The sequence below is a fragment of the Chelonoidis abingdonii genome, chromosome 1 (assembly GCF_003597395.2).
Source record: "Chelonoidis abingdonii isolate Lonesome George chromosome 1, CheloAbing_2.0, whole genome shotgun sequence".
In the NCBI taxonomy this organism is placed as follows: Eukaryota; Metazoa; Chordata; order Testudines; family Testudinidae; genus Chelonoidis; species Chelonoidis abingdonii.
This window is the reverse complement of record NC_133769.1, coordinates 11,104,443-11,127,676: the sequence shown is the minus strand read 5'-3', so window position 1 is coordinate 11,127,676 and position 23,234 is coordinate 11,104,443. Positions and strand designations below refer to the sequence as shown.

Below are 23,234 nucleotides of genomic sequence, written 5' to 3'. Positions count from 1 at the left end.
CCTCTCCTCATCCTCCCCAGATCATAGAAGAATCACAGAATATCAGGGTTGGAAGAGTCCTCAGGAGGTCATCTAGTCCCGACCCCCTGCTCAAAGTAGGACCAACCCCAACTAAATCATCCCAGCCAGAGCTTTGTCAAGCTGGGCCTTAAAAACCTCTAAGGTAACCCATCTCCCTAGGTAACCCATTCCAGTGCATCGCCACCCTCCTAGTGAAAGTGTTGCCTAATGTCCAACTGTGACAAAGTGGGAATGTTCTTAATGTTTTCTCTGAATATGGTGTTGGTGCCTCAGTGTCCCCTATGCAGTTCTTAAGTATCTAGGTGGTGGAATAAGGGTGTGTGATTGCTGCAGAGCAAGGGGCCAGTGCACCTAAAGGCCTGGGATTCTGTCTCCTTGCAACTGATGGCCTGGGCCCCTTCTTCTCTGCAAAGGTGCCAACTGAAGGTGTTGGAGACAAAGAGATCAAGTGGCCTCCTGGCCCAGGAAAGAAGCTGAGCAGAGAGGAGGGGCTGGAGGGGGTTTCAATTTGGAGCTGGCTGGGGACGAGGAGTGAAGTGCAGACGTGGGGGTCTGCCTCACTGCCCCCCGGAATGGACCCAGCCGAGGGGTTTGGTTCGCGGTACCTAGTGTTCCCGTCATCAAATAAACCTCTGTTTTACTGGCTGGCTGAGAGTCACGTCTGACTGCGAAGTGGGGTGCAGGATCCTCTGGCTTCCCCAGGACCCTGCCAGGGCGGACTCACTGTGGGAAGCGCACAGAGGGGCAGAGGATGCTGAATGCTCCAAGGAGAGACCCAAGAGGTGAAGCCATGTGAGCTTCTTGCCCTGGAGCCAGTCTGCTCCGAGGGAGAGGAGGCTCCCCAAAGTCCTGACTGGCTTTGTGGGAAGCAGTTCCAGAGCATCGCCCAGGGACTTTGTGGCACCAACCTAGATCTCGTCCGCTGCAGCTTGAGACCATTGCTCCTTGTTCTGTCATCTGCCACCACTGAGAGCAGCCGAGCTCCATCCTCTTTGGAACCCCAATTCAGGTAGTTGAAAGCAGCTATCAAATCCCCCCTCACTGTTCTCTTCTGCAGACTAAATAATCCCAGTTCCCTCAGTCTCTCCTTGTAAGTCATGTGCCCTTGGGTTGCCTTTATCATCACATACAATGCACCTCTCCTCTATGCCTTTCCACCTCTTCCGCTACTATTCAGCGTGCTTCACAGATGCAAGTAGAGCAAGCTGAATTCATTCTAATGGTCCCAACAGATATGGTACCTTCTCTTGCACATGGTGGTTTGTCCTCCAATAACCCTACAGCCAAATCCACACCGCCTCTCGGAGTGCAGACCAAATTCTCCATCCAAATCTGGAGATTCTCCACCTGAAGGCATGGCTCCTTCATGATTCCACGCTCCTGAGGTGTCCTGTTCTTCTTCGAGTGATTGCTTATATCCATTCCAGTAGGTGTATGTGCCGTGCGTGCACGTTCGTTGGAGAACTTTTACCCTAGCAACTCCAGAGGGCCGGCAGGTCGCCCCCTAGAGTGGCGCCGCCATAGTGGGTAATATATACCCCTGGCGGCCCGCCCGCGCGCTCCTCATTCCTTGTTTACGCCGATTGTCGGTCGTCGGTTGGACAACTTCTGGAGGCGCGGCCATAGCTGTCCTCACGTCCCCTAGCTTCTCTTCGTTTCATCTGATATAATCTTAGTTCTAGTTCTAGTTTTAATTATGTTCACATAGATAGTATTAGTTGTAGACTTTCATGTTCTAGTGTCATAATAGTTAGCGCAGTTCAGGGCGCTAGCCCTCTCCTGCGCCCAGCGGCCGGGCTCATGCCTGGTTCGCCAGGGTTCAAACGTGCTCGGCCTGATAAGAAGCCGATGCCTACCAGCGATCGCACGAGCTGCTTGAGAGTGCTGGGGATCGCATAATATCTCCTGAAGTGCCGCATTTGCAAGGCCTTAGACCCGAGGACCAGAAGGAGCAGAGACCAGCCGCACTCAAGCGCTCCTCATGGAAGCAGGCGCTTATCTTCGTCTCGGCACGAGTGTGCCGCTTGGCTCCGGCACCGGATCCACTCCGGCACCGCGAAGACGCCACGGCAACCAACCTTCTCCGGCACCGGTTCAGGGGAGAGGACTGTCTACCTCCTCTACCCCAGCTCAAGCTGCTCGAAAGAGCTCCGGCGCCGACGCCAGCCGGGTTGGCCGTGCCAGGGACTTCGTCGACTCCAGGGGCCCGGGCAGGTCCGTCGAGTCCGATCCCTCTCAGCTCCCCGCCAAGATCTGGGGTTGAGCTGATGGTCCGTCCACGCCGAGACCTTCTCTCGGCCAGGGACCTCATCGCTCTAACGGAGCCTGTGCTGCCCAACCCCCGGCACTTTTGCCGTGGTGCGGGTTCTGCAGTCTAAGGGCAAGCCCACGCCGATGCGAGCACGTCCCGGATCTCCAGGCTCAGGCACCGGTCACGATCTCGGCACCGATCTCGATCCCAGGGAGGTCTCGCTCGCGACGCCGCTCGCAGTCCTGGCACACCGCTCTCCACGACGGTACCGGTCGTACTCGCGGCGCGCAGATCATCCTCGCGCCGGTCTCGATACTCCCGGCACCGTTCTGGCTCCAGCCACCGTTACCGGCACCCGGGACTCGAGGATCGTTCCTGAGCGTCATCGGCGATCCAGATCCCGGTCGACCCTCCCGGCACCAGCGCTGGTGGCAGGTCCCGGTCTCGATCGCGGCACCGGTATGGATCACGGTACGATCTCCGGCACCGAGGAGGTCTTTCGCCGCCTGGGTGCGGGACCGTACCACTCACGTTCGGCTCCCCTGTGGCCCTCTTGCCAGGGGTCAGTCTTTCGCGGGCGGGCAGTGTGTACTTAGACGCTGAAAGACCCCTGCCCTTCTTCTCCGAGACTCAGCAGGAGCATGGTCCTCAGCAGTGGGGCTTCTGGACCCCCTGGGCGTATCACCAAGCCCAGGGCCCCCAGCAAATTCCTCCGGTCGTCGGTCTCTGAGCACAGGGCTCCGGAGGCTACTTCTTCACGCCCTCCTCCATCCCCTACGGAAGAGCAGTCGTCTCATCCTCCAGATCCTGAGCACCCGCAAGAGTCAGACCGGTGCTCCAGTCTGAGCGCCACCAGACCCGCTCCTGCCAGGTCTCTCCTCGTCGTCCTCCCAGATGAGGCGGTGCGGGACGACATCCACCAGTCCCCCCCCACTGGACCTCAGGGCGCACCAGGACCTCCTCAGGCGCGTGGCGCAAAATTCATGAACATCCAGGCTGAGGAGGTCTCCGAGATCGAGGACCGGTCGTGAGCATCCTCTCGGCGGATGCGCCCACTCGTGTCGCCCTGCCCTTATAAGGACCATCCAAGCCAATGCCACCACCATCTGGCAGTCACCGGCTTCCATTCCCGCTGCTCGGGGTGTCAAGCGTAAATACATGGTCCCTTCGGAAGGGCTATGAGTACTTATATGTCCCACCCGCCCCGTGTTCCTCGTCGTTCAATCTGTGAATGAGAGGGAGCGCCACGGGCAACAAGCTCCGGCCCCAAGTCTAAGGAGGCGAGGCGTATGGACCTGCTTGGCCGCAAGGTCTATCCGCAGGCGCCCTGCAGCTGCGGGTCTCCAACCAGCAAGCTCTGCTCAGTCGCTACACATACAACACCTGGGTGGCGGCTGATAAATTTAAGGAGCTGCTCCCGCAGGACGCTCATCGTCAGGAGTTCGCCGCTTCCTTGACGAGGGGAAAAGGTTCGCGCGCACTTCCCTACAGGCGGCTTTGGACGCTGCAGACTCGGCCGCAGGAACTCTGGCCTCCGGAGTCACTATGCGCCGCATTTCGTGGCTTCAGGTCTCTGGCCTTCCTCCGGAACTCCAACTATACCATCCAGGATCTTCCGTTTGAGGGCCAGGGCCTGTTTTCGGACAAGACTGACCCTCGGCTGCAAAGCCTCAAAGACAATAGGGTCATTATGCGCGCCCTGGGGATGCATACGCCGGTCACCCAGCGTAGGACCATTCAGGCCTCAACAGCAAACACAGGCCTTACCCCCAGCCCAGGCAAAGGCAAGACTTTGCCAGGCGGCGAAACAGGAATGGCAGGCGCAGACAATCGGGTAACCAGGGGGGCCAAAGCCAGGTCCCTCCAAGCCTTCCTCGGGCCGAAGCCCTCGTTTTGAAGGTGCGCCCGAGGGCGCTGTACCAGTCCCTCCCCCCGGATCCATCTCCTCCCTTCTCCAACCGTCTTTCGTTCTTCCTCCCGGCGTGGTACCAGCTTACTTCAGACCTGCTGGGTCCTCCGCGTGTTGCGGCTTGGATACCGCTACAGTTTGCTTCGTACCCACCCTCCCACCCCCTTCCTTCGTCCCTCTTCAGGGACCCTCTCACGAGCAGATCCTCCTCCAGGAGGTACGAACGCTCCTCGACAAAGGGGCCATAGAGGAGGTTCCAGAGAACGAAAGGGCAGGGGGTTTTACTCCCGTTACTTTCTGATCCCCAAGGCCAAGGAGAGGTCTCAGACCCATCCTCGACCTACGAGAGCTCAACAAATACCTGGTCAAGTTGAAGTTCCGTATGGTGTCCTTGGGGACCATTATTCCATCCCTGGATCCCGAGAGACTGGTACGCCGCCCTCGACATGCAGGACGCTTATTTCCATATAGCCATCTTCCCGCCCCATCGGAGGTTCCTTCGCTTCGTTGTCGGCGGCCGGCATTATCAATTCACGGTCCTCCCGTTCGGCCTCTCGACGGCCCCGCGAGTGTTTACCAAATGCATGGCCGTAGTCGTCGCCTTCCTTCGTCGCAGTCGCGTGCATGTGTTCCCTACCTCGACGACTGGCTTATCCGGGACCCTCAGAGGAGCGAGTCCTCAGCGCACGTCCGCATGGTCAGCCGCCTTTTCACGAGCCTAGGCCTAATGCTCAACGCCGAGAAGTCCACTCTAACCCCTACTCAGAGGATAGAGTTTTATCGGAGCCGTTCTAGACTCCACCATGGCCAGGGCCGTTCTTCCCTTGTCGCGGTTCCAGGCTTTGACAGCCATCATCCACAGGCTGCAGGCAGCACCTCTAACCTCCATACGTACTTGCCTGACACTCTTGGGCCACATGGCGGCCTGCACATTCGTCACGGCGCATGCTCGGCTCCGCCTACGGCCCCTCCAGTCCTGGCTCATCCCTCAGCTCCCGTCCGCCAGGTCGCCCGTTAGATACAGTAGTCACGATTCCTCAGGACGTCCTCCACTCCCTCCAGTGGTGGCTGGATCGGTCCGTCGTGTGTGCAGGGCTTTCCGTTCCATCCGCCCCAGCCCTCGCTGTCCCTGACAACGGACGCCTCGGACTTGGGATGGGGAGCTCACCTAGGTGCCCTGCGGACCCAGGGCCGCTGGTCTCCTCCCGAACTCGCCCTACATATCAACGTGCGAGAATTGAGGGCGGTCCGCCTGGCTTGTCAAGCGTTCCGTCAGCAGATCCAAGGTCGCTGTGTTTCGGTTTTCACCGACAACACAACGACGGTATACTATGTAAACAAGCAGGGCGGTACGAGGTCTCCTCTTCTTTGTCAGGAGGCCATGACGTTGTGGGACTTTTGCATAGCCCCACTCTGTTCACCTAGTTGCTTCCTTTCTCCCGGGGTTCGGAATACGCTGGCGGATCGGCTCAGCCGGTCCTTTTGCTCCCACGAGTGGTCCCTTCGCCCGGACATCGCCCTGGCGCTCTTCCGGAGGTGGGGGCATCCCATATGGACCTCTTTCGCATCCCGCAGGAACAGAAAGTGCCCGATGTTCTGCTCTTTCCAAGGTCGCGAACCGGGCTCGGTTGCAGACGCCTTTCTGATTCCCTGGGCGACGCACCTCTTCTATGCGTTTCCTCCGTTTTCCGTTGATTCACAAGGTCCTTCTGAAGGTGCGCAGGGACAGGGCCCGCTTGATTCTGATCGCTCCGGCGTGGCCCCAGCAGCATTGGTTCTCTCTCCTGCTGGACCTGTCGGTAGTCGACCCTGTTCCCCTGCCTCTTCACCTGGACCTGATCACGCAGGACCACGGCCGGCTTCGTCACCCGGACCTTCCGTCTCTGCTGCACCTCTCAGCCTGGCTCCTGCGTGGCTGACTAGGTCCGAGTTGCATTGCTCTTCACCAGTGAGGCAGGTGCTTCTGGAAGTAGGAAGCCGTCTACGAGGACGACGTACTCAGCCAAGTGGAAACGCTTTACGTGCTGGTTGCGCGGAGAGGCGCTTCCACCCCACCGATGTTTCCATCCCAATCGTCCTCGATTACCTTTGGTCGCTCAAGCAGCAAGGCCTGGCGGTGTCCTCTCTCTCCGGTTCACTTAGCGGCTATCTCCACCTTCCACCCGGGGAGCGATGGCCGCTCTGTCTTCTCACACCCCATGGTGGCTAGATTCCTTAAAGGTCTGGAGCGTCTCTACCCCAGGTCTCCTATGCCGCCCAGCCCCCTCTTGGGATCTGAACCTGGTGTTGTCCCGTCTTATGTCCCCCCCCGTTTGAACCGCTGGCTACGTGTTCCCTCCTCTACTTGTCCTGGAAGACGGCATTCCTGGTGGCCATGCACTTCTGCTAGGCGTGTGTCAGAGCTGCGCGCCCTCATGGTAGGTAGCCCCCGTATACGGTGTTCCATCGCGACAAAGTACAACTAAGGCCGCACCCCGCCTTTCTCCCCAAAGTTGTCTCGGCCTTTCATGTCAACCAGGACATATTCCTACCCGTATTCTTCCCGAAACCTCATTCGTCTCGCCGGGAGCAGCAGTTGCACTCCTTAGACGTGCGTAGGGCGCTCGCCTTTTATAATAGAACAGACCAAAGCCGTTCCGCAAATCCCCCAGCTTTTTGTCGCCATAGGCTGACCGGGTTAAGGGGTTGCCTGTCTCCTCGCAGAGGATCTCCTCGTGTGGTGACGTCCTGCATACGGGCCTGTTACGACCTGGCCGGTCTCCCGTCGGGCAATGTGACCGCGCACTCTACTAGGGCCCAAGCATCATCGACGGCGTTCCTTGCGCGTACCCGTCCAGGAAATCTGCAGGGCAGCGACCTGGTCCTCCGTGCACACCTTCGCTTCCCATTATGCCCTGGTCCAACAGTCCAGGGATGATGCAGCCTTCGGCTTGCTGCTGTGTTACACGCTGCGACCTCTCACTCCGACCCCACCGCCTAGGTAAGGCTTGGGAATCACCTACTGGAATGGATATGAGCAATCACTCGAAGAAGAAAACACGGTTACTCACCTTTGTACTGTTGTTCTTCGAGATGTGTTGCTCATATCCATTCCACACCCGCCCTCCTTCCCCCACTGTCGGAGTAGCCGGCAGAAGGAACTGAGGAGCGGGCGGGCCGGCAGGGGTATATATCACCCGCCATGGCGGGGCCACTCCAGGGGGCGCCCTGCCGGCCCACCGAGTGTTGCTAGGGTAAAAGTCTCCGACGAACGTGCACGCGCGGCGCGTACACCTACTGGAATGGATATGAGCAACACATCTCGAAGAACAACAGTTACAAAGGTGAGTAACCGTGTTTTCTGATGAGGTAAAAGGTATCCTTTTAAATAGTAAACGTTCAACCGCACGCCATCTTTATCTACACAAATGGTAAAGATTCCAGACTTGGTGCGGCACCAAATGTGTTTCAGTGCTGAGGGCTCCTTTACCACTCATTCTGGACTACATCCTTCAGCTCAAGACCAGGACTCTACTTGAGCTCCATTCGTGTACACCTGGCTGCCATCACTGCATTCCAGTCTAAGATAGAAGGTCATCAGGTGGGTAAAAACCAGATGACCCAAAAATATTCCTCAAGGGCCTTCACAACTTGTACTGTGAAGTATGAAACCCCACCCCACCTTGGGATCTCAGTGTTGTTTTACGCTCCCTCACAAGCTCCCTGTTTGAACCCACGGCGACCTGTTCCTCCATGCGCCTATTCATGAAGACTGCCTTTCTCGTAGTCATTACATCCACCCGCTGGGCAAGTGAAATTGGTGCCTTCATGGCGTCCCCCCCACAACCTTCTACAAGGATAAGGTCCCGTTATGACCCCCCCTGAAGTTCTTACCCAGGGTACCATCATCCTTTCACCTGAACCAAACTGTCCACCTTCCATCCTTTTTCTGTAAACCACATGGAAACCAGCGTGAGGCTGTGCTACCCTAGGCGTTGGCCTTCCACCTCGAAGGAACTAAATCGTTCAGTTATCACGTGTATTCCTCTCTGGGGCTGAAAGATCAAAGGGATCTGCCATCTGAAACAGGGACTTGCTAAACGGATCTCTGAGTGCACTCACCTTCGCTACCAGCCACATAAATATGGGCCTCACTGGGCGTTTGAATGCATTCCACTCAATCGTTGTTCACTTCCATAGCCTTTCCAAAGGACGTGCTGATTATGGGCATTTGTAAGGCAGACAGTTGCGCATCAGACACATTCATACAGCATTATGTGATCACCCACGATTAACCATCAGATCCCATATTAGAATGCACTGTCCTGTCCTCATTGATATGATTCCGACGCCCCAGCCTCCCAGCTAAGAGCACTGCTCTACAGTCACCTAAAGTGGAGCGCCTGTATGGATACTACTTGAAGAAGAGGCTTTACTCACCTGTACAGTAACTGAGGTTCTTAGAGATGTGTTCCCCCTGTGGGTGCTCCACTACCCACTCTCCTCCCCTCTGCTTCAGGGTTCAAACATGGACTCGGCGGTAGAGCAGGAACTTCTGTTACTGCACAGGGTGAGCAACCCCTCTCATCCTTTTCAGCAGTGCTGCCACCTAACCAGTTGTTCCTCATTTTATAGTTGTGTATTTGATTTTTCCTTTGTAAGGGCACTGTGGCAAGTCAAAGTGTGAATCTAGAGCACACCGGCTTGCCATGCAGTAATGTTGGGTGTGGACACTGCAAGTGCCAGAGTAGCACTCCAGGACACTGTAGGTGCCCAGCAGGGGGTAAACTGGTGCGCTGTAGATGCATGCCCTCCCTTGCCACAGTAACGTGCCATGGAGATAAGCCATAAGTCAAGTACTTTGCACTTGTCTGTATCGAATTTCCTCTGACTGATTTCAGATCAGCTCCCCAGTTTTTCAAGTTCGTTTTGAATTCTAATCCTGCCCTCCAAAGGGCTTGCAGCCCCTCCTGGTTTGGTGTCATCTACGAATGTTATAAGCATTATCTCTACTCCATTATCCAGATCATTAATGGAAAACACTGAATAGTCCCAGACCCTGGACTGACCCCATGGGACCCCACCAGATGCATCCTCTGGTAGTGAACCAGTGATAGCTACTCTTTGAGTATGTGCGTTCAACCAGTTGTGCACCCGCTTCTGATGATTTCATCTAGACCACTTTTCCCTAGGTTGCTTATGAGAATGTCATATGGGACAGTGTCAGAAGCCTTACTCACATCAAGCTGTGTCACAGCTCCTGCTTCCCTCTCTTCTCCCTCCCTGCATCCACTAGGGTGGTTATGCTGTCAAAAAGAAATTAGATTGGTTTGACATGATTTATTCTTGACAAGTCTGCACTGGCTGTTATCACCCTATTATCTTCCAGGCTTGTACAAATTGTTTGTTTAAATTTGCTTTCTAGTGTTCAAGCCTTCAGGGGCTCATGTTTTCAAGCTTTTCTCTGGAACCACAGGGCTAGAAATTTCTGTATGTGAGAATCTCACATGACTCCAGGAGTTGGGTCTTTACATAAAACCCCAAATATTGCAAGACTTGCAACACTGGTGGAGGTGGGGGGACAACTTGTCTCCAGGCTGGAGCATTCGAACTCCGAAGCTCTTTCATTCAATATTTATAAAATACAGAGCTGCAACTTTCCTGAAGTCCATTTTTAATATGTCACGCAGCCCACGGTTGAGCTAAGGGATTCGCTACAGGAGGGAGTCAGATAGCATCTAGGCTTTCAGGAAAAGGAACAGCCTGGATGAATCTGGCCATTTAATAACACTGTAGCTATGCAGGCTCCAAGGTTGGCTGCTACCGGGTGAAAGCTGGAGTGCAGAGGAATCTCTTCCCTGCCCCCAATAATTTGCCATGTTGCAGTGTCATATGCTGGCTGTTGCCACAAGCAGGAGACTGGGCTGGGACCTTGATTTATTTTATTTGTTGTTTTGCATTTGTGGCTAGGAGCCCCAGTCATGGAGCAGCACCCCATTGTGCTAGGTGCAGCACAGAGACAGACTAGTGGTTTGTTCTGGCATGGCTCAGGGCTGGATATTGGGGTCTTAGGTTTCACAGATGCCTATCCCAGCGTCAGAAGGAGGCAATTACTTACATTTTAGGTGTGCATCATATTCCTTTTGAATTGTGGGCAAAACTCCTTTCCCCATAGATAAAATCTGCTAGCTAGAGCTCGGAGCTAATACGGCTGCAAGGCGGCAGGATACCGGAGCTGAGGGAGAGAGGAAGAGTGCTGCCCAGGCTGGACCGAGATGATCTGTCGTGGCAATTCTTCTTTTCCTGTTAATATGCTCTAATAGTTATGGCTTCAGATGGAATTGAAAATGGGGCTTCATGTCACTTCTGTAGCATTTGCTAATTTTTGTGGCTGTTAAATGACTTCCTTATACAGTGTTGCTTCATTCAGGCTACTTATCTTCTTTTTCTTTTTTACCTGGGAGGAACATATTTCCATTAGAATTGGAACGCTGGCTGCATATTTTGCATTTAAAATATTTCACGTGATTAAAAGCTGAAAGAAACATTTATTACTTTTGATTCTCCCTGGCGTGCTCTTCCTGTTGATTCCTTCCCTTGTGCGGGGGATAAAGCCATTTAATTTGGTAACATCTACAAATGTTCTCTCTGATCAGGTACATGCATAGCTCAGGTGAGCAGCTGAATGCCAGTAATTGGGATTAGCAGGCTAACGAGCACGTCTGGGCTCCACTTGCGCACGGAGCCGAGCTGTTGGTGCCATCCGGTGTGCGCAGTGCAGATGGCACAGCTCGCTTTGCTTTCCCAGGCTGATTATATTTTGTTTGTTTTTCCCTCCAACAGGGCTATCAAGAATGGCAAAGGATTGCACAGCAAGAAAGAGGTGCCAATACACCGCGTGGCCGATATCTCTGGGGTAAGGATCTGCATGGTTCTGCCCATGCCGCGTGGCATTATTATTAGCTGTGTTGTGATAGAGCCTAGGGATACTGCTAAGGGCTTGAGAGTGCACAACCTTGTCAGCTGCGACGACATGTGGGTATAGCAGACAGCGGGGGGATGCCAAGGAGCAGCGAGATGACTGGAGACAGCGTGTCAGGCTGTGGTCTCCACACCGAGCCCTCTGCTGGGCCCTGAATCCGCATGTTTGCTGCTGCTTCATTGTTGGAGGACTAGCTCGGACTTCCTCAAGGTGCCACAGCTTCTGGGCCTCTGGCTCTTTCCCATCATGCTCCAGGCACAGGTGAGAGGGTGGCTACTGAAACAGACAGTCGCAGACAGCACTTGTGGTGCAGCCCCAGTAGGGGGCTAAGGGCGAGACCCTGGCCTGATTGATGATTATCGTTTAAATGGGAAGAGCCCTCAGATTTAAAACACAATTTGCCCTTTTCAATTCCCTTGTGTGTTGCAAGCGCCTTTTTCCAATTTGCTGGCGCGCTCGGCTCCGCTCTTCGCCCTTGTGACGATGCGGTTCTGGCGGGACCCAACTGAGAGGGCCAATTGCTCAAACAGGGCAGTCACAGCCCAAGGCTGGGGTTTTTCCATCTCTAAGGTAAACCAAACCAGCCAGGCAAAAATGACTTTGGTTTCACCCCACTGGCTAACCACAAGTCACACAAGCAAGTCTTAGACACTCCAGTCCCAGTATAACCACCAGTGCACTCAATCCTGGGATGAATGGTTAGAAAACCAACACCCAGTAAAGGAAAAGGTCTCCGATCCCAAGGACCAAGCCCCAGACCACAGATCCTTACCCACAAATACACGGGCCAGCCTTTAGAATCTAACACTAAAGGTTATTCATAAAGGGAAAAAGGTAGAAATGAGAGCTAGAATTGGTTAAATGAATCAATTACATACAGTGATGGCAAAGTCCTTAGTGCAGGCTTGAGCAGTGACGGAGTAAGACTGCAGGTTCAAATAAGTCTCTGGAGAACATCCCCTGCTGGGATGGGTCATCAGTCCTTTATGCAGAGCTTCAGCTTGTAGCAAAGTCCCTCCAGAGGTAAGAAGCAGGATTGAAGACAAGATGGAGATGAGGCCTCCGCCTTATATGGGCTCTTCCAGGTGTAAGAACACTCCTTTGTTCTTACTGTGGAAAGTTACAGCAAAATGGAGTCTGCAGTCACATGGACAAGTCCCTGCACACCCTGCTGAGTTACAAGGCATATCTGCCTCCTCTCAATGGGTCAGTTGTATTGCTGATGGTCCTTAATGGGCTATCAAGCAGACTAGGCAGAGCTAACACTCACTTGTCTGGGGTGTTTCCCAGAACTGCAGCACCATTTTGAAATACAGACAGCATACAGCCAATATTCATAACTTCAACTACAAAATGATACAGACATACAGACAGCATAATCATACCCAGCCAACCCATAACCTGGTCTTAGACACCTTATATGACCCCCTTTACATAGAATTTGGTGCCACTACAGGACCTTGGTTGCAACCCATGTTCTATATGGTCCCAGTTTATATCAATAACGTCACAGCCCTGCAGCTGCCCTGCACGCCGAGGTGGGAGGGGGCGGTGTTGGAATGCGAGCAGCGGCACCAAAAGGTTTGAGGCCTAGAGAAAGGAAACGGGCTTTCTTTGTTCGGTGGCACAGTTGGAGCGCTTGCCTTGTGCTGTCCTCAGGCTGGAATTGCTTGGAGCGCTTGCGGCCTGGAAAAGGGATAGAGAAGGCAAATAGGATAAGCGCACATAACCCGGCACATTGCTGCCTGCGCACTGGGGATTGTTAGGCGAAGCAGTCGATGTGGAAATGGGCCCTGTGTTGTCGCAGGGCTGTGAGCCAAGGAAAGCCCTGGGGCTGGTTGGCCCTGCAGCCTAGCGCCTGCAACAACTGTACTTCTGACTCCCCACAAATACGTCTCGGGGGCCCATTGGTACAATTCTTCACTTGGCCAGAAGGGGCGCTGTTGTGTGGAGGGAGCTGATTCCTTTCTCCCAGGAGCCAGAGCACAGAGTTCTCTGCGGCGTTGCTATCCTGGGGGAGTAGCAGTGCCGCTGCCGGGCTGGCTGTCCATTGGAGTCAGCCTGCACTGGGGCATCTTGGGGTAGCTATGCTGCTGGCTAAAGCAAAGTGATTCTCAGCAGTCCCTTGTACTGACATACCGGCTCAGGAATCTGGAGTCGCTGGTGGGTGTGTCATTGGCCCCATGTTGATAAACCAGCCCAATTCCTGTCTCAGTCCTACACAGCAGTCTCTGCATGCGGTGTGCCTAGTCCGTAATAACTCAGGGCAGCTGGGCAGGGCCCCCGAGGGGCTGCCATGGTTGAGTTTAAACCCTATGTCACTGAAATCCCAGGGTATGGCCTGGAGGGGTGGGGGGGTCCCTTTAACATCAGTGGCTGAGGGCTCCAAGGTATGTTAATCCCATTAAAGTCGGATTCTTCAGGGGTGCAGCCTAGGCCAGTTATCCCTTGAGATCGAAGTCTTCTCCATGCAGCCTGCCCCTGTACTTCACATCCCTGGCCTTAGAGCCCCCTACCTGCCCCCTCCCCAAGGCAGAGAGGGAGGGGGTGTTGAGTCCAAGTGCTGTCTGCTGAGGCCTGCATCCAGGAGGGGAATCAGGGACCTGGCTAAGAACCTCTGTGGAGTTTGTGGACAGAAAGGCCCGGTCCAAAATCCACAGGGCTCTCTCGAGGGGGGCCTGGGGACAGCCCTGTGCAGCCTGCTCTGGTTCTCGTTCATTATTGAGCGGAGGCATCCCACAGCTGCCTGTGCTGGATGGCTGCTGTGCTTTGATGGTTTAAAAAATACATGCTGGTTAAATTGTGCACAGGAGCAATTTAAAATCCCAAGTAAAACCTGAGACATAAGGTGAGGCCAACATTTCAGTTGTGAGAGCTGCCAAGTTTGACCTTGTCTGCCAGGAGCACAAAGCACTTTCTCTTTAAAATGCTGAACTCTTGTTTGCTGCCTTCCAAGCCTGGAGATTTAGTGGCTTTCCTTCCCTCCGTGTGCGCGTGGGTGCGCACTCTCCATCGCCGGGGGTCCTTATGCGGTCAGTGCAAGGCTTAAGGCCCCCTCCTCGCACCAAACCCCCATGCTTGTAACAGTGGACAGGATTCTAAGGAGCACCTGTAACTTAATAGGTAAAACATGCAGCCTCTTCACAGCGGGTAAAAGATGGGGCTTCACAAATAAAATGGGGGGTCATACATCACCGCGTTATGACGCTTTGTTAATCTTTTTAAATCTTTAATAGTTTTTTTAAATTGATCCTGCTCTTAGCTGAATGTTGGCAGTTGCACGGCGTGATGAATGTTACTGTGTGCCGAGCTGACAGCGTGTGCTCTACTGCTGCCAAAATAATGTAATGTGAATTAGCATCTGCGCTCTCCTTTGGCGGCATGGACATGCGCCCTGCGTAGCCGCACGCCCCCAAACTGAGAGAGCCTGAGAGGTGGCCTGCAGTAATGCACCCTCTCCTTTGGCCACTGCAGGAGTATTCCCTGCTGTGTGCACCCAGCTTAACCCAGCCCACAGCTGCAGGGCATGTGCTGCTTCCCCTCCCAGTGCAGAAAGTAGCACAAGACATTGGGGGTGTGGAGAACTGCAGGGACCTTGCTCCTTCCGGCCCCTCGCCATGCAGGATTCTTGCCAACATGAGCAGAATTGGGGTGATGCAAGGGGAGGTGTTGTGGAGGGCTGCCTGGGCACCCGTGTGCTGGTTTGGTTTTGCAGTGTTATGGCAAGTACACAGTTGTGTTTTCAGTCTGTTTGCCCCTTCACCTCCCCCTCGTGGGGGAAATTCTCAAGAAATGAAACTTGGTACTTGGAACAAATAGCTCCCTTCTCGGGCAGGCTACCTGGGAAGCTGGCTTCCCAGCAGGCCCTGGGTGATAACGCTAGGTTAGCCTGTTGCACCTTCAGCTGCAGTGTTGTGTAACAGGGTCCGCCCTCGCGGCCCGGCTCTGGTATTTGTGTGCTGTTAGTGGCTCTCCCTTCAGCGCGGGCTGTAAATACCCCATGAGGGGTTTTACACTCTTGTTAGCGCATGGTGTGTGGCATGTTTTGCAGATAATCTTATTATTCTGAGTTGTACAGGCTGTCGGAGCTGTCTCAGTGAACTGGGCCGTGGCCTGGAGAGGCTGTTAGCATCCGCAGAGCAAAGCCCAGTCAGACCTCTCCGCTCCCCCATTTCCAGCACTCTGGCAGGAGGTGCTGATTCAGATGGTGCCTGGCATCTAATTGCTGCCACGAGTAAAGAGCCCGTCCATCCTCTAGCGCTACCTTTTAATCTGGGATTATTTCAAGGGAAGCTATTTGCTGGTGGCGCTGTCCTGGGCGGGTCTGCGGTTGCTGCTGAAATATCTGCATCACCATCCGGCTACCTTAAATGGGGGCTTTTCCTTGTCGGCGCAACGCCTGCCTTCCACACCAGGTGGGGAGGGGCAGGGCTGGGCAGAGGTGGAGGAGCAGCAGCGTTGCTCTGTGTGGTCCTCTTTCCACGCTAGCTTGGCTGTGGCTCTGCTCCCCCAGCTGCCTGCAGTGCCGCTCTCTGGTTCTCTTACAGCTACAGCGTCGGCCCTGCAGATGCACAGCGTAGAGCAGGCAGCGAGGGCCCACGCTGCTGGAGCTCCACCTTGCTCTGCCAACACAAAAGAATGAGTTACGGCCTCGGGGAGAGGAGGGCCCTGCTCATTAGCACAGGGATGTGGTGGGCTCCAGAGCCATTCCCTTCTCTCCCCTGCTTTGTTTGCAACATTCAAGTCGCTGTCCCTTTGGCTGGGAGCTCCAGTGCCGCTCTGTCTGGTGCTGGGGTTAGAGAGGCGGGGCCGTGCTTTCCCTCAGGCTGGTGACTTTGGAGTCTCCTGCCGCCTTGAGTTCTCCTCTGCCCCTGCCATTGCACGTTCTGAGAGCCACCTGCTCTCACCCCCATGCTGCAGGCATTGGCTGGCGCTGAGTCACTCGCTCCTGCGTCTGCTCCCTCCCACAGGTGACTTGGCTCCTCACTCCAACCCCACTCCGGGCATGCACCATTCCCTCACCCTCGTACCAGGGGCCCTGCTGCCTGGGCCTGCGTCTCCCGGCACTCCGTGCCATTGCTGATGGGGAGGGGGGTTGTTGGGTGCATTTTGCACTCGTGGCTGCAGATGCCTGCATGGGTCGGGGGCTTTCTGGTTTCAGTGGCTATCTACTGCTCTGATCTCAGCTCGTGCCACCACTGTTGTGCATAGTCCTCCCACGGGGCGGACAATCCCACCCCACTTCCCTCTTGCAGCCCTGCTACAGCCTGTCTTGTACCACGTTATCCACCCTGTACCACCCTTGATGCCTCCTTTGCATCTCCAATCTCTTCCCCCCACCCCGATATCCTCTTCCATGCTGCCCTATTCCCAGGGCACCAGCTTCCTCTGCCCTCTTATAGGCTCCATACTAATTCTCACCAGCCCATTGCCCTCTAGACCACGAGGGAGTCTCCCAGGGTATGTCTCCATGGCAAGCAGAAACCCACTGCAGAGAGTCTGAGCCCAGGCTGGTGCAGACGCTGCAGCACTGAAGCTGGCTGTGTAGATGTTCGGGTTTGAGCTGGAACTTGGGCTCTGAACACCCCCTGCACCCCATCCCCCTAGCTTCAGAGCCTGACTCTGAATGTCCATACATCTGTTTTTAGCACCATAGTACAGTCTCTGGGAGCCTGAGTCCTGAGCTCTGTGGGTTTCTTCTTCCCGTGGAGACAGAGCTCAGGGCATCTGGACTCAACTGTGCCTGGTTCATGGGGGAAGGGTCTGTCCTGCCCAGCTTGCTGGCACTTGACGAGCCCTCCATTCTGCTCTTTGCTGGGTCCATCCTTCTTAAGAGCACGGCGTGGAAACCATCTCTTCCCAGCGATCTCTGCCTCAGCTGCATGTGTGACAGGGAACCGAGCCGCAGCAGAGGTGAAGTGTGGTCCAGCCAAGGAGCCTGTGGCACAGCTGGTTATTGACCAGGGACTGGTTCTAGGCCATACTCGAACACTTTTGTCAGTGACCTGGGAGAAAACATCAAATTAGCACTGATGAAGTTTTCAGTTGACATACATGCTGGGGAAGTGGTAAAGGATGAAGAGGCCAGGTCACTGATACCAAGAGATCGAGCTCACTCTGTAAGCTGGGTGCAAGCAAATCGTTACAACAGCTAAATGTACAGGTATCCATCTGGGCACAAAGCGTGCGGGCCATACGTACAGGACAGGGCATGCTAGCCTAGGAAGCAGGGACTCTAAAAGATTTGTGGCTCATGATGGATAATCAGCTGAACATGAGCATTCAGTGTGATGCTGTGGCCAAAAGGGCTGATGTGATCCTGGGATGCATGAACAGGGGAATCTTGAGTAGGAGCAGAGAGGTTATTTTATCTCTGTAATTGGTGGTGATGTGACCGATGCTGGGATCCTGTGTCCAGAATTTAAGAAGGATGTTGCTACATGGAGCAGATTCAGAGAAGAGTCAAGAAAAGGATTAGAAAACCTGCCTGAGCGTGACAGACTCAAGGAGCTCAGTCTGTTTAGCTTCGCAAGGAAAATGTTGGGGTGATCTGGCCACAGTCCATAGGTACCTACGTGGGGAACAGAAGTTTGGTAGCACAGAACTCCTCAGTTTTGCAGAGCGCAAGTCAGCAGCTAGAAGCTGAAGCTAGACTTTCTCAGACAGGAAATAAGGCACAGATTTTTGTCAAGGAAGAACTTTTCTTTGGAACAGCTGACATAGGGTCGTGCTGGCTTCTCCATTACTGGTAATGTTTAGATCAAGATTGGGTAGCTTTTTGTGAATTCTGCTCTAGGGAGTGCTGTGGGGCAGGTGTGAGGAACTGGGACTGTTCTTACTGTGGGCTGTGAATGCTGAGTGGGGAGTGTTGGCCTGGGAAGACGGTCTGCATTGGGGGATGGGAGACTGGCCGGAGGGAGGATAGCTGAGCACGTAACGTGAGAACCCAGGAAGGGGGTAGAGGCCAGGTGACACCTCTGCCCAGGAAGCTGAACAAAGGCTGGGAGAGGAGACTCTGGAGAGTGAGAGAAGTTTCAGGAGCTGGCTGGGGAATGGAGGGAAGGATGGACAGGGCTCTGACCCTCCACGGGGGCTGTGGTGCTCCTGGGACCCCAACATGGACCTAGCTGGGGAGGATCCTGTTGTCTGTGTCTGCAAAACCTGTCTTGGACTGTGTTCCTGTCGTCCAAATAAACCTTCTGCTTTACTGGCTGGCTGAGAGTCATGGTGGATTGCAGGAAGGGGGGGTGCAGGGCCCTGACTCCCCGACACTCTGTGACAGCAGGTCTCTGGCCTGTGCTGTGCAGGAGGGCGGATCTAGGAACCCAGCTATCCTGTGTGCTAGGCAGTGGCGGCACCAGCACGCCAAGGGTGGCAAGCCATGGGGGGCGCTCTGCCGGTCGCATGCCTGCGGAGAGTCCGCTGATCCCATGGCTTCGGCGGACCTCCCGCAGGCGTGCAGCTGAATCCGCAGGACTGGGGACCTCCCGCAGGCGTGCGGCCGAATCTGCGGGACCGTGGACCTCCCGCAGGCAAGCTGCTGAAGGCAGCCTGCCTGTCGTGCTTGAGACGGCAAAATACCTAGAGCCGCCCTTGGTGCTAGGCAGGGGTCTTGCCCAGGAGACCAGGTTTCTTCTCACCACTGAGTTCCCCTCTCCCAGTGGCTCTCACCCTCCAATTGGGACACTGGCATTGTCCTTTCTGCTGAGCTATGTACACTCTCCTTTGGGACCTTGCTTTCCAGGAGCCCTGCCCCTTAGCACCCTGCTCGCCTCTGAGCTGGAGAGGCCCAGTTACATGCACGGGCAGTTCCTTCTTCTAAAGCAGAAGGTGCTCCATGCAGGGCGCCTCTCCTTTCACAGGACAGTGATACGCCACATTTAAACTCTACCTCAGGAAATGCAGAAAGTGTTAATGTTAGCTCAGCCACACAATCTGTCATGGGCCCAGCTCTCCTGCATGGGACTGTTTTCAGCTATTAGTTGTAGGCCCGCTTTGACCACAGTAATTGGACATGCTGTGGGAACATGACCAAGCATTTCAACAGAAGAGAGCAGCAAAGGTACCACATCCATTAAATAAGCAAAAGCAAGGACTTGTTAATGAAGTTTTAATTGTTACATGATGATCGAATTGCTTTTAAAAAAAGTACATCACTAAGTCGCTGTGTTCTAATGGTGCTGTCGTAAGGGGTATGCGGGGGATACGAGTTGTGCAAAGGAAGAGTCCGTAAGTGCCAGGGAGCAGGAAAACTTGCCCTCTTATCACCACAGGAAAGTTAAACATTTGGTACAAGAGATGTTGCCAGTCGGTGCCGAGTAAGCAAATTAACCAAGCTTCAGGACCAGGAAGTTCAGTGTAAAAGCGCTGCACCCCATACGGTGTGGGAGGAGTTGTTTTTCCCTCCTCAAATACTGCTGCAAGACAATGCAAGGCCTGGGAAGCTCCAGAGCTGCACTGGAGGGACACTAACTCGTGCAGGTGTCATGTCTTAAAGCAGTCAGCATGTGGGGGTGTCGCTCTGGGGATCAGTGTCCGAATTGCACCGTGCAGTTGAGAGGCTGGGACGTTAAGGAAAAACTGCCCAGGCTGGTGATGACAAGTGTTATGTGGCAGCCGAAGAAGCCCACTTCTGGTGTGGAGCAGGGAATGTGATTAAAACAGGTCTGTGTTCTGTTTCGCACCCACGTTCCCTGTGGTGATAAACAGAAAGATTTGTATATTTTGTACCAGTTTTTTCATAATGGTATTAAAGCATCCTTAGATGATTTCCCCTTTGCTTTTCTTTCAAAGGCAGAGCAAGCTTGTCATGTGGGGTTATAGGCTGGTGGGCTATGCCGCAGGAGGCCAGCTGGTACCCTGGGGTTTGTATTCTGAGTCTAGGATTAATGGTGATTCAAATGATTACAGCTCTTGTGGTCTTACAAGTGAAAGACGGGGATATAGTGCAAATGAAACATCTGCTAATATAAAAAGCAGTGGAATGTAGGCCTGGCTTGACATGAGTAATGGGAAAAGGGGGAGGCCTCATTTCTTGGGACCCAGGCTTGGGAGGTTAATGGAAACAGAATGTCTGTCCTAGCTAAGATGAGGGGGGACCCCCCCAGGGAAGCATTGGCAGTGGACAAGAGAACAATGGGCAGGATAAGCCGGGAATGAGAGACACGCCAAAGAGGAAGTCATGCATGGATGGAGCCTGCTGTACAGGGATCGGTTCCTACACCATGACCACGTGTGGTGCGATGGCCAGTCAGTGCAGTGAGCTGTGTGAATGTGGCGAAAGGCAGAGATTTGCTGTGTAACTCTGGATGTGCGGTATGCCCTGGCCTGACCCCTGCACTGCGTCTGAACAACTCAGTGGAGGTTTGCAGCCTGCCAGATACGGGCACCTGAGTGACGAGACTGGAGTCAATGTGAGTTCTCGGGGAATGGAGTGGACCAGGCCTCAGGGGAACCCCAACCCTATTAAATGTCATCCAGAACACCTGCAATGCGTGTGAGCTAAGGTCCTCTTCTCGGAGTGCTGTAACAGGACTGAACGAACACGCCAATGGGACTGCATGAGAATGTGGGAACTTGGTGTTTCTTGACTCTGGAGCTTTGCCACTGGTCTAACCGGCTTTGTGTGTTTGGCAACGTCGGGCACAGTTCTGTGGCCCTGGAATTGTGTTGGCAGTGGCACCGTGGTAGTGTTGCTGGAAGTGCAAGGAGATTGGGCCATGTGGGCCTTCTGCGCTGTTCCTAGAGTCACTTAGGCTTGGCTGAATCAGATGCATCTCAGTTGCTTGAGATGAATATGGATGGTGTTGATGTCCATGTATTTGCGTGTGTCATAAGAATGAAAGAACGGCCATACCGAGACAAACAATGGCCCAGTGTCCTGTCTTCCAACAGTGGCCTGTGCCAGGTGCTTCAGCAGGAATGAATAGACCAGGGCAATTAGGGTGACCAAGCATCCCATTTTTAAAGGAACAGTCCTGTATTTAAGCCTTCCTGCAGGTGTCCTGACTGTTTCTTAAAAAGGGGCAAATTGTCCTGTATTTTCTGCCTCTCCCTGCTCGCCCCAACCAGTACTGGTGGGTCCTGCTGCTGGCTGGGTCCCTGCTGAGTGGAGGGGTCCCTGCTGAGTGGAGGGGTCCAATGGCTAACAATGGGGGTGGGTGTGCAAGGCTAGTGGCAGGGCCAAGCTGCAGCATGTGGAGAACCAGCCCTTGGTCGGAGCGCCCAGCTCACCACAGCCTGTGCAGCAGGCTCCTTCCTTCCCTCACTGCCTCTGGCTGGACCTCGCACCCTAGGAAAGCCCAAGACCCTCCAGCCTGGGGTGTTGGCCTGGAGGAGCTGAGCCCTGCGTGTGTCAAAGCCCCCGCACAGTGCTGACACGGGGAAGCCTCTCTGCCCCTCAGCTAAGCTGTGGAGTGGCAGGAGGGTGGGGAGGGGAAGCGACTTCCAGCCTGTTCTTGCCCCGATCCTGCAGGCTCCACAGCAGCTTCCCAGCCAGGGGCTTAGCCCCCTCTTCACTCCCACCCGCCACCCTGCGTCCTGCCCCCAGGGAGCACGGGGCAGCTCTGTCCCCTAGGCACCCTCCCCTGCTAAGCCACCTCTCTGGCCGGTTCACTGAAGCCCTTGAGTCAGGTTCCCTGAGCCCTGGTGCATAGTGCATCCCTAGGGCCTAAGCCCTTCCTGCCTGCGCTGTAGCCAGGGGACAGGAGGTAGCTGGGTTATGTCGGTGGCCCGCAGCAGCCCGGAGGTGTTAGCTGCCTCTCCACACTGTGCGGGCAGGAGGCGACAAGCTGCTTCCAGCCACAAGGGAGCGGGGCTGGGGTGGGGAAGAGCTGAGGTCTGCAAAAACAGGGCAGGAGCCAGGTCATCTCCCCCACTGCCCCAAGCTGGAAGCAGCTCCCATCCCTTCCCTACTGCCCAGTGCTGAAAGGCTGCTGCTGGCCATGTTCTGATGTGAGCCCTGGTAGAAATCTGGGGGAGGGCATGTGACTTTGCGTGCCTCCCCCACATGGTGCCTTGGGAAGATGCGGCACCAGATACTAGGAGAGGTGGATCTGTCCCAGGGGCCCAGCCAGGCACAGATGGTGCTGGGCAGGAGGGGTTGGGTTGGTCTGTCTCCCCCCCTCCTGCTCCCCCTCGTGTGAGGTGTATGGGAGTGCGTGTCACCTCTCCCCGGGTGAACCCTACAGCCTGGAAGATCAGAAGGTAAATAAAAAGAATCCAACTCTGCAGTGTTTCTTTTAATTGGGGCTCAGTCAACTGGATGTTAAGTTGCCCGTTCGCACTGCATATTTCTGATTGCCATTGAACTCGCTTGAAAACGAGTCATTTTACCAAGTGTCCCGTATTCAGCATAGGGAAATAGTCGCCCTAGCGATTATCGAGTGGTCCATCCCCTGTTGTCCAGTCCCAGCTTCTGACCGTCAGAGGTGATGGACACCCAGAACATGGGGCTGTGTCTGACCAGCTTGGGTAATAGCCATTGATGGACCCGATCCTGCAGGTTCTCAATTAACCCACCTGTTGTAATTGCACACTCACAAATTTGATGTCATTTGCACAGCCAAGCTCCTGAAGTCAGATCGCGAATGCCTCTGAATTGGCCTGAAGGTTTTCCGAGCACCATTCCCAGCAAGCCCTTGGGGAGATCCTGGCACCGCTGCCTGCAATCTGACCTGTCTCTGGAGAGTCACAGTTGTGGCTTTGCCGCTGACTCCTCGGAGAAGGCTGCAGGAGGCCTCTCTGGGATTCAGAGCAGTGCCCAGTCTTCTGCTGTTCAGGCCTTCTGCTCTCTCATTTTTCCTGCTGACAGTGGGGTGGTGGTTGTGCTGGGACTTACCTGAACACCCAGCCCCAGGAGTCTGAGACCACAGGAGCAAAGCAGTGGCCAGAGTAGCCTGAACTCTGCACCAGCCATCCCGTTTGGAGGCAGGTCCCCCGGCGATAGCAGCAGAACAGACTAGAAATTGAACAATCCGCATTTTCCAGGAGGCGGCAGCTGCTTGTCAAACACTTGTTGCCGCCTTTAAACGAACAATTAAACATTCACTCCTTAATATTGTACCCGACTTGTGTTTCGGGGTCTTCAGTCC

General features: G+C 54.6%; 1 protein-coding gene across 1 annotated transcript in view; it reads left to right on the top strand.

Moving 5' to 3' along the window:
* Window positions 1-23,234, top strand: part of SND1 (staphylococcal nuclease and tudor domain containing 1) — a 446,649-nt gene that overhangs the window by 317,383 nt on the left and 106,032 nt on the right. The window contains exon 14 of the mRNA XM_075061914.1: window positions 11,004-11,076. Coding sequence (XP_074918015.1) covers window positions 11,004-11,076 — 73 coding nt within the window. The remainder of the gene's footprint in view (window positions 1-11,003; window positions 11,077-23,234) is intronic.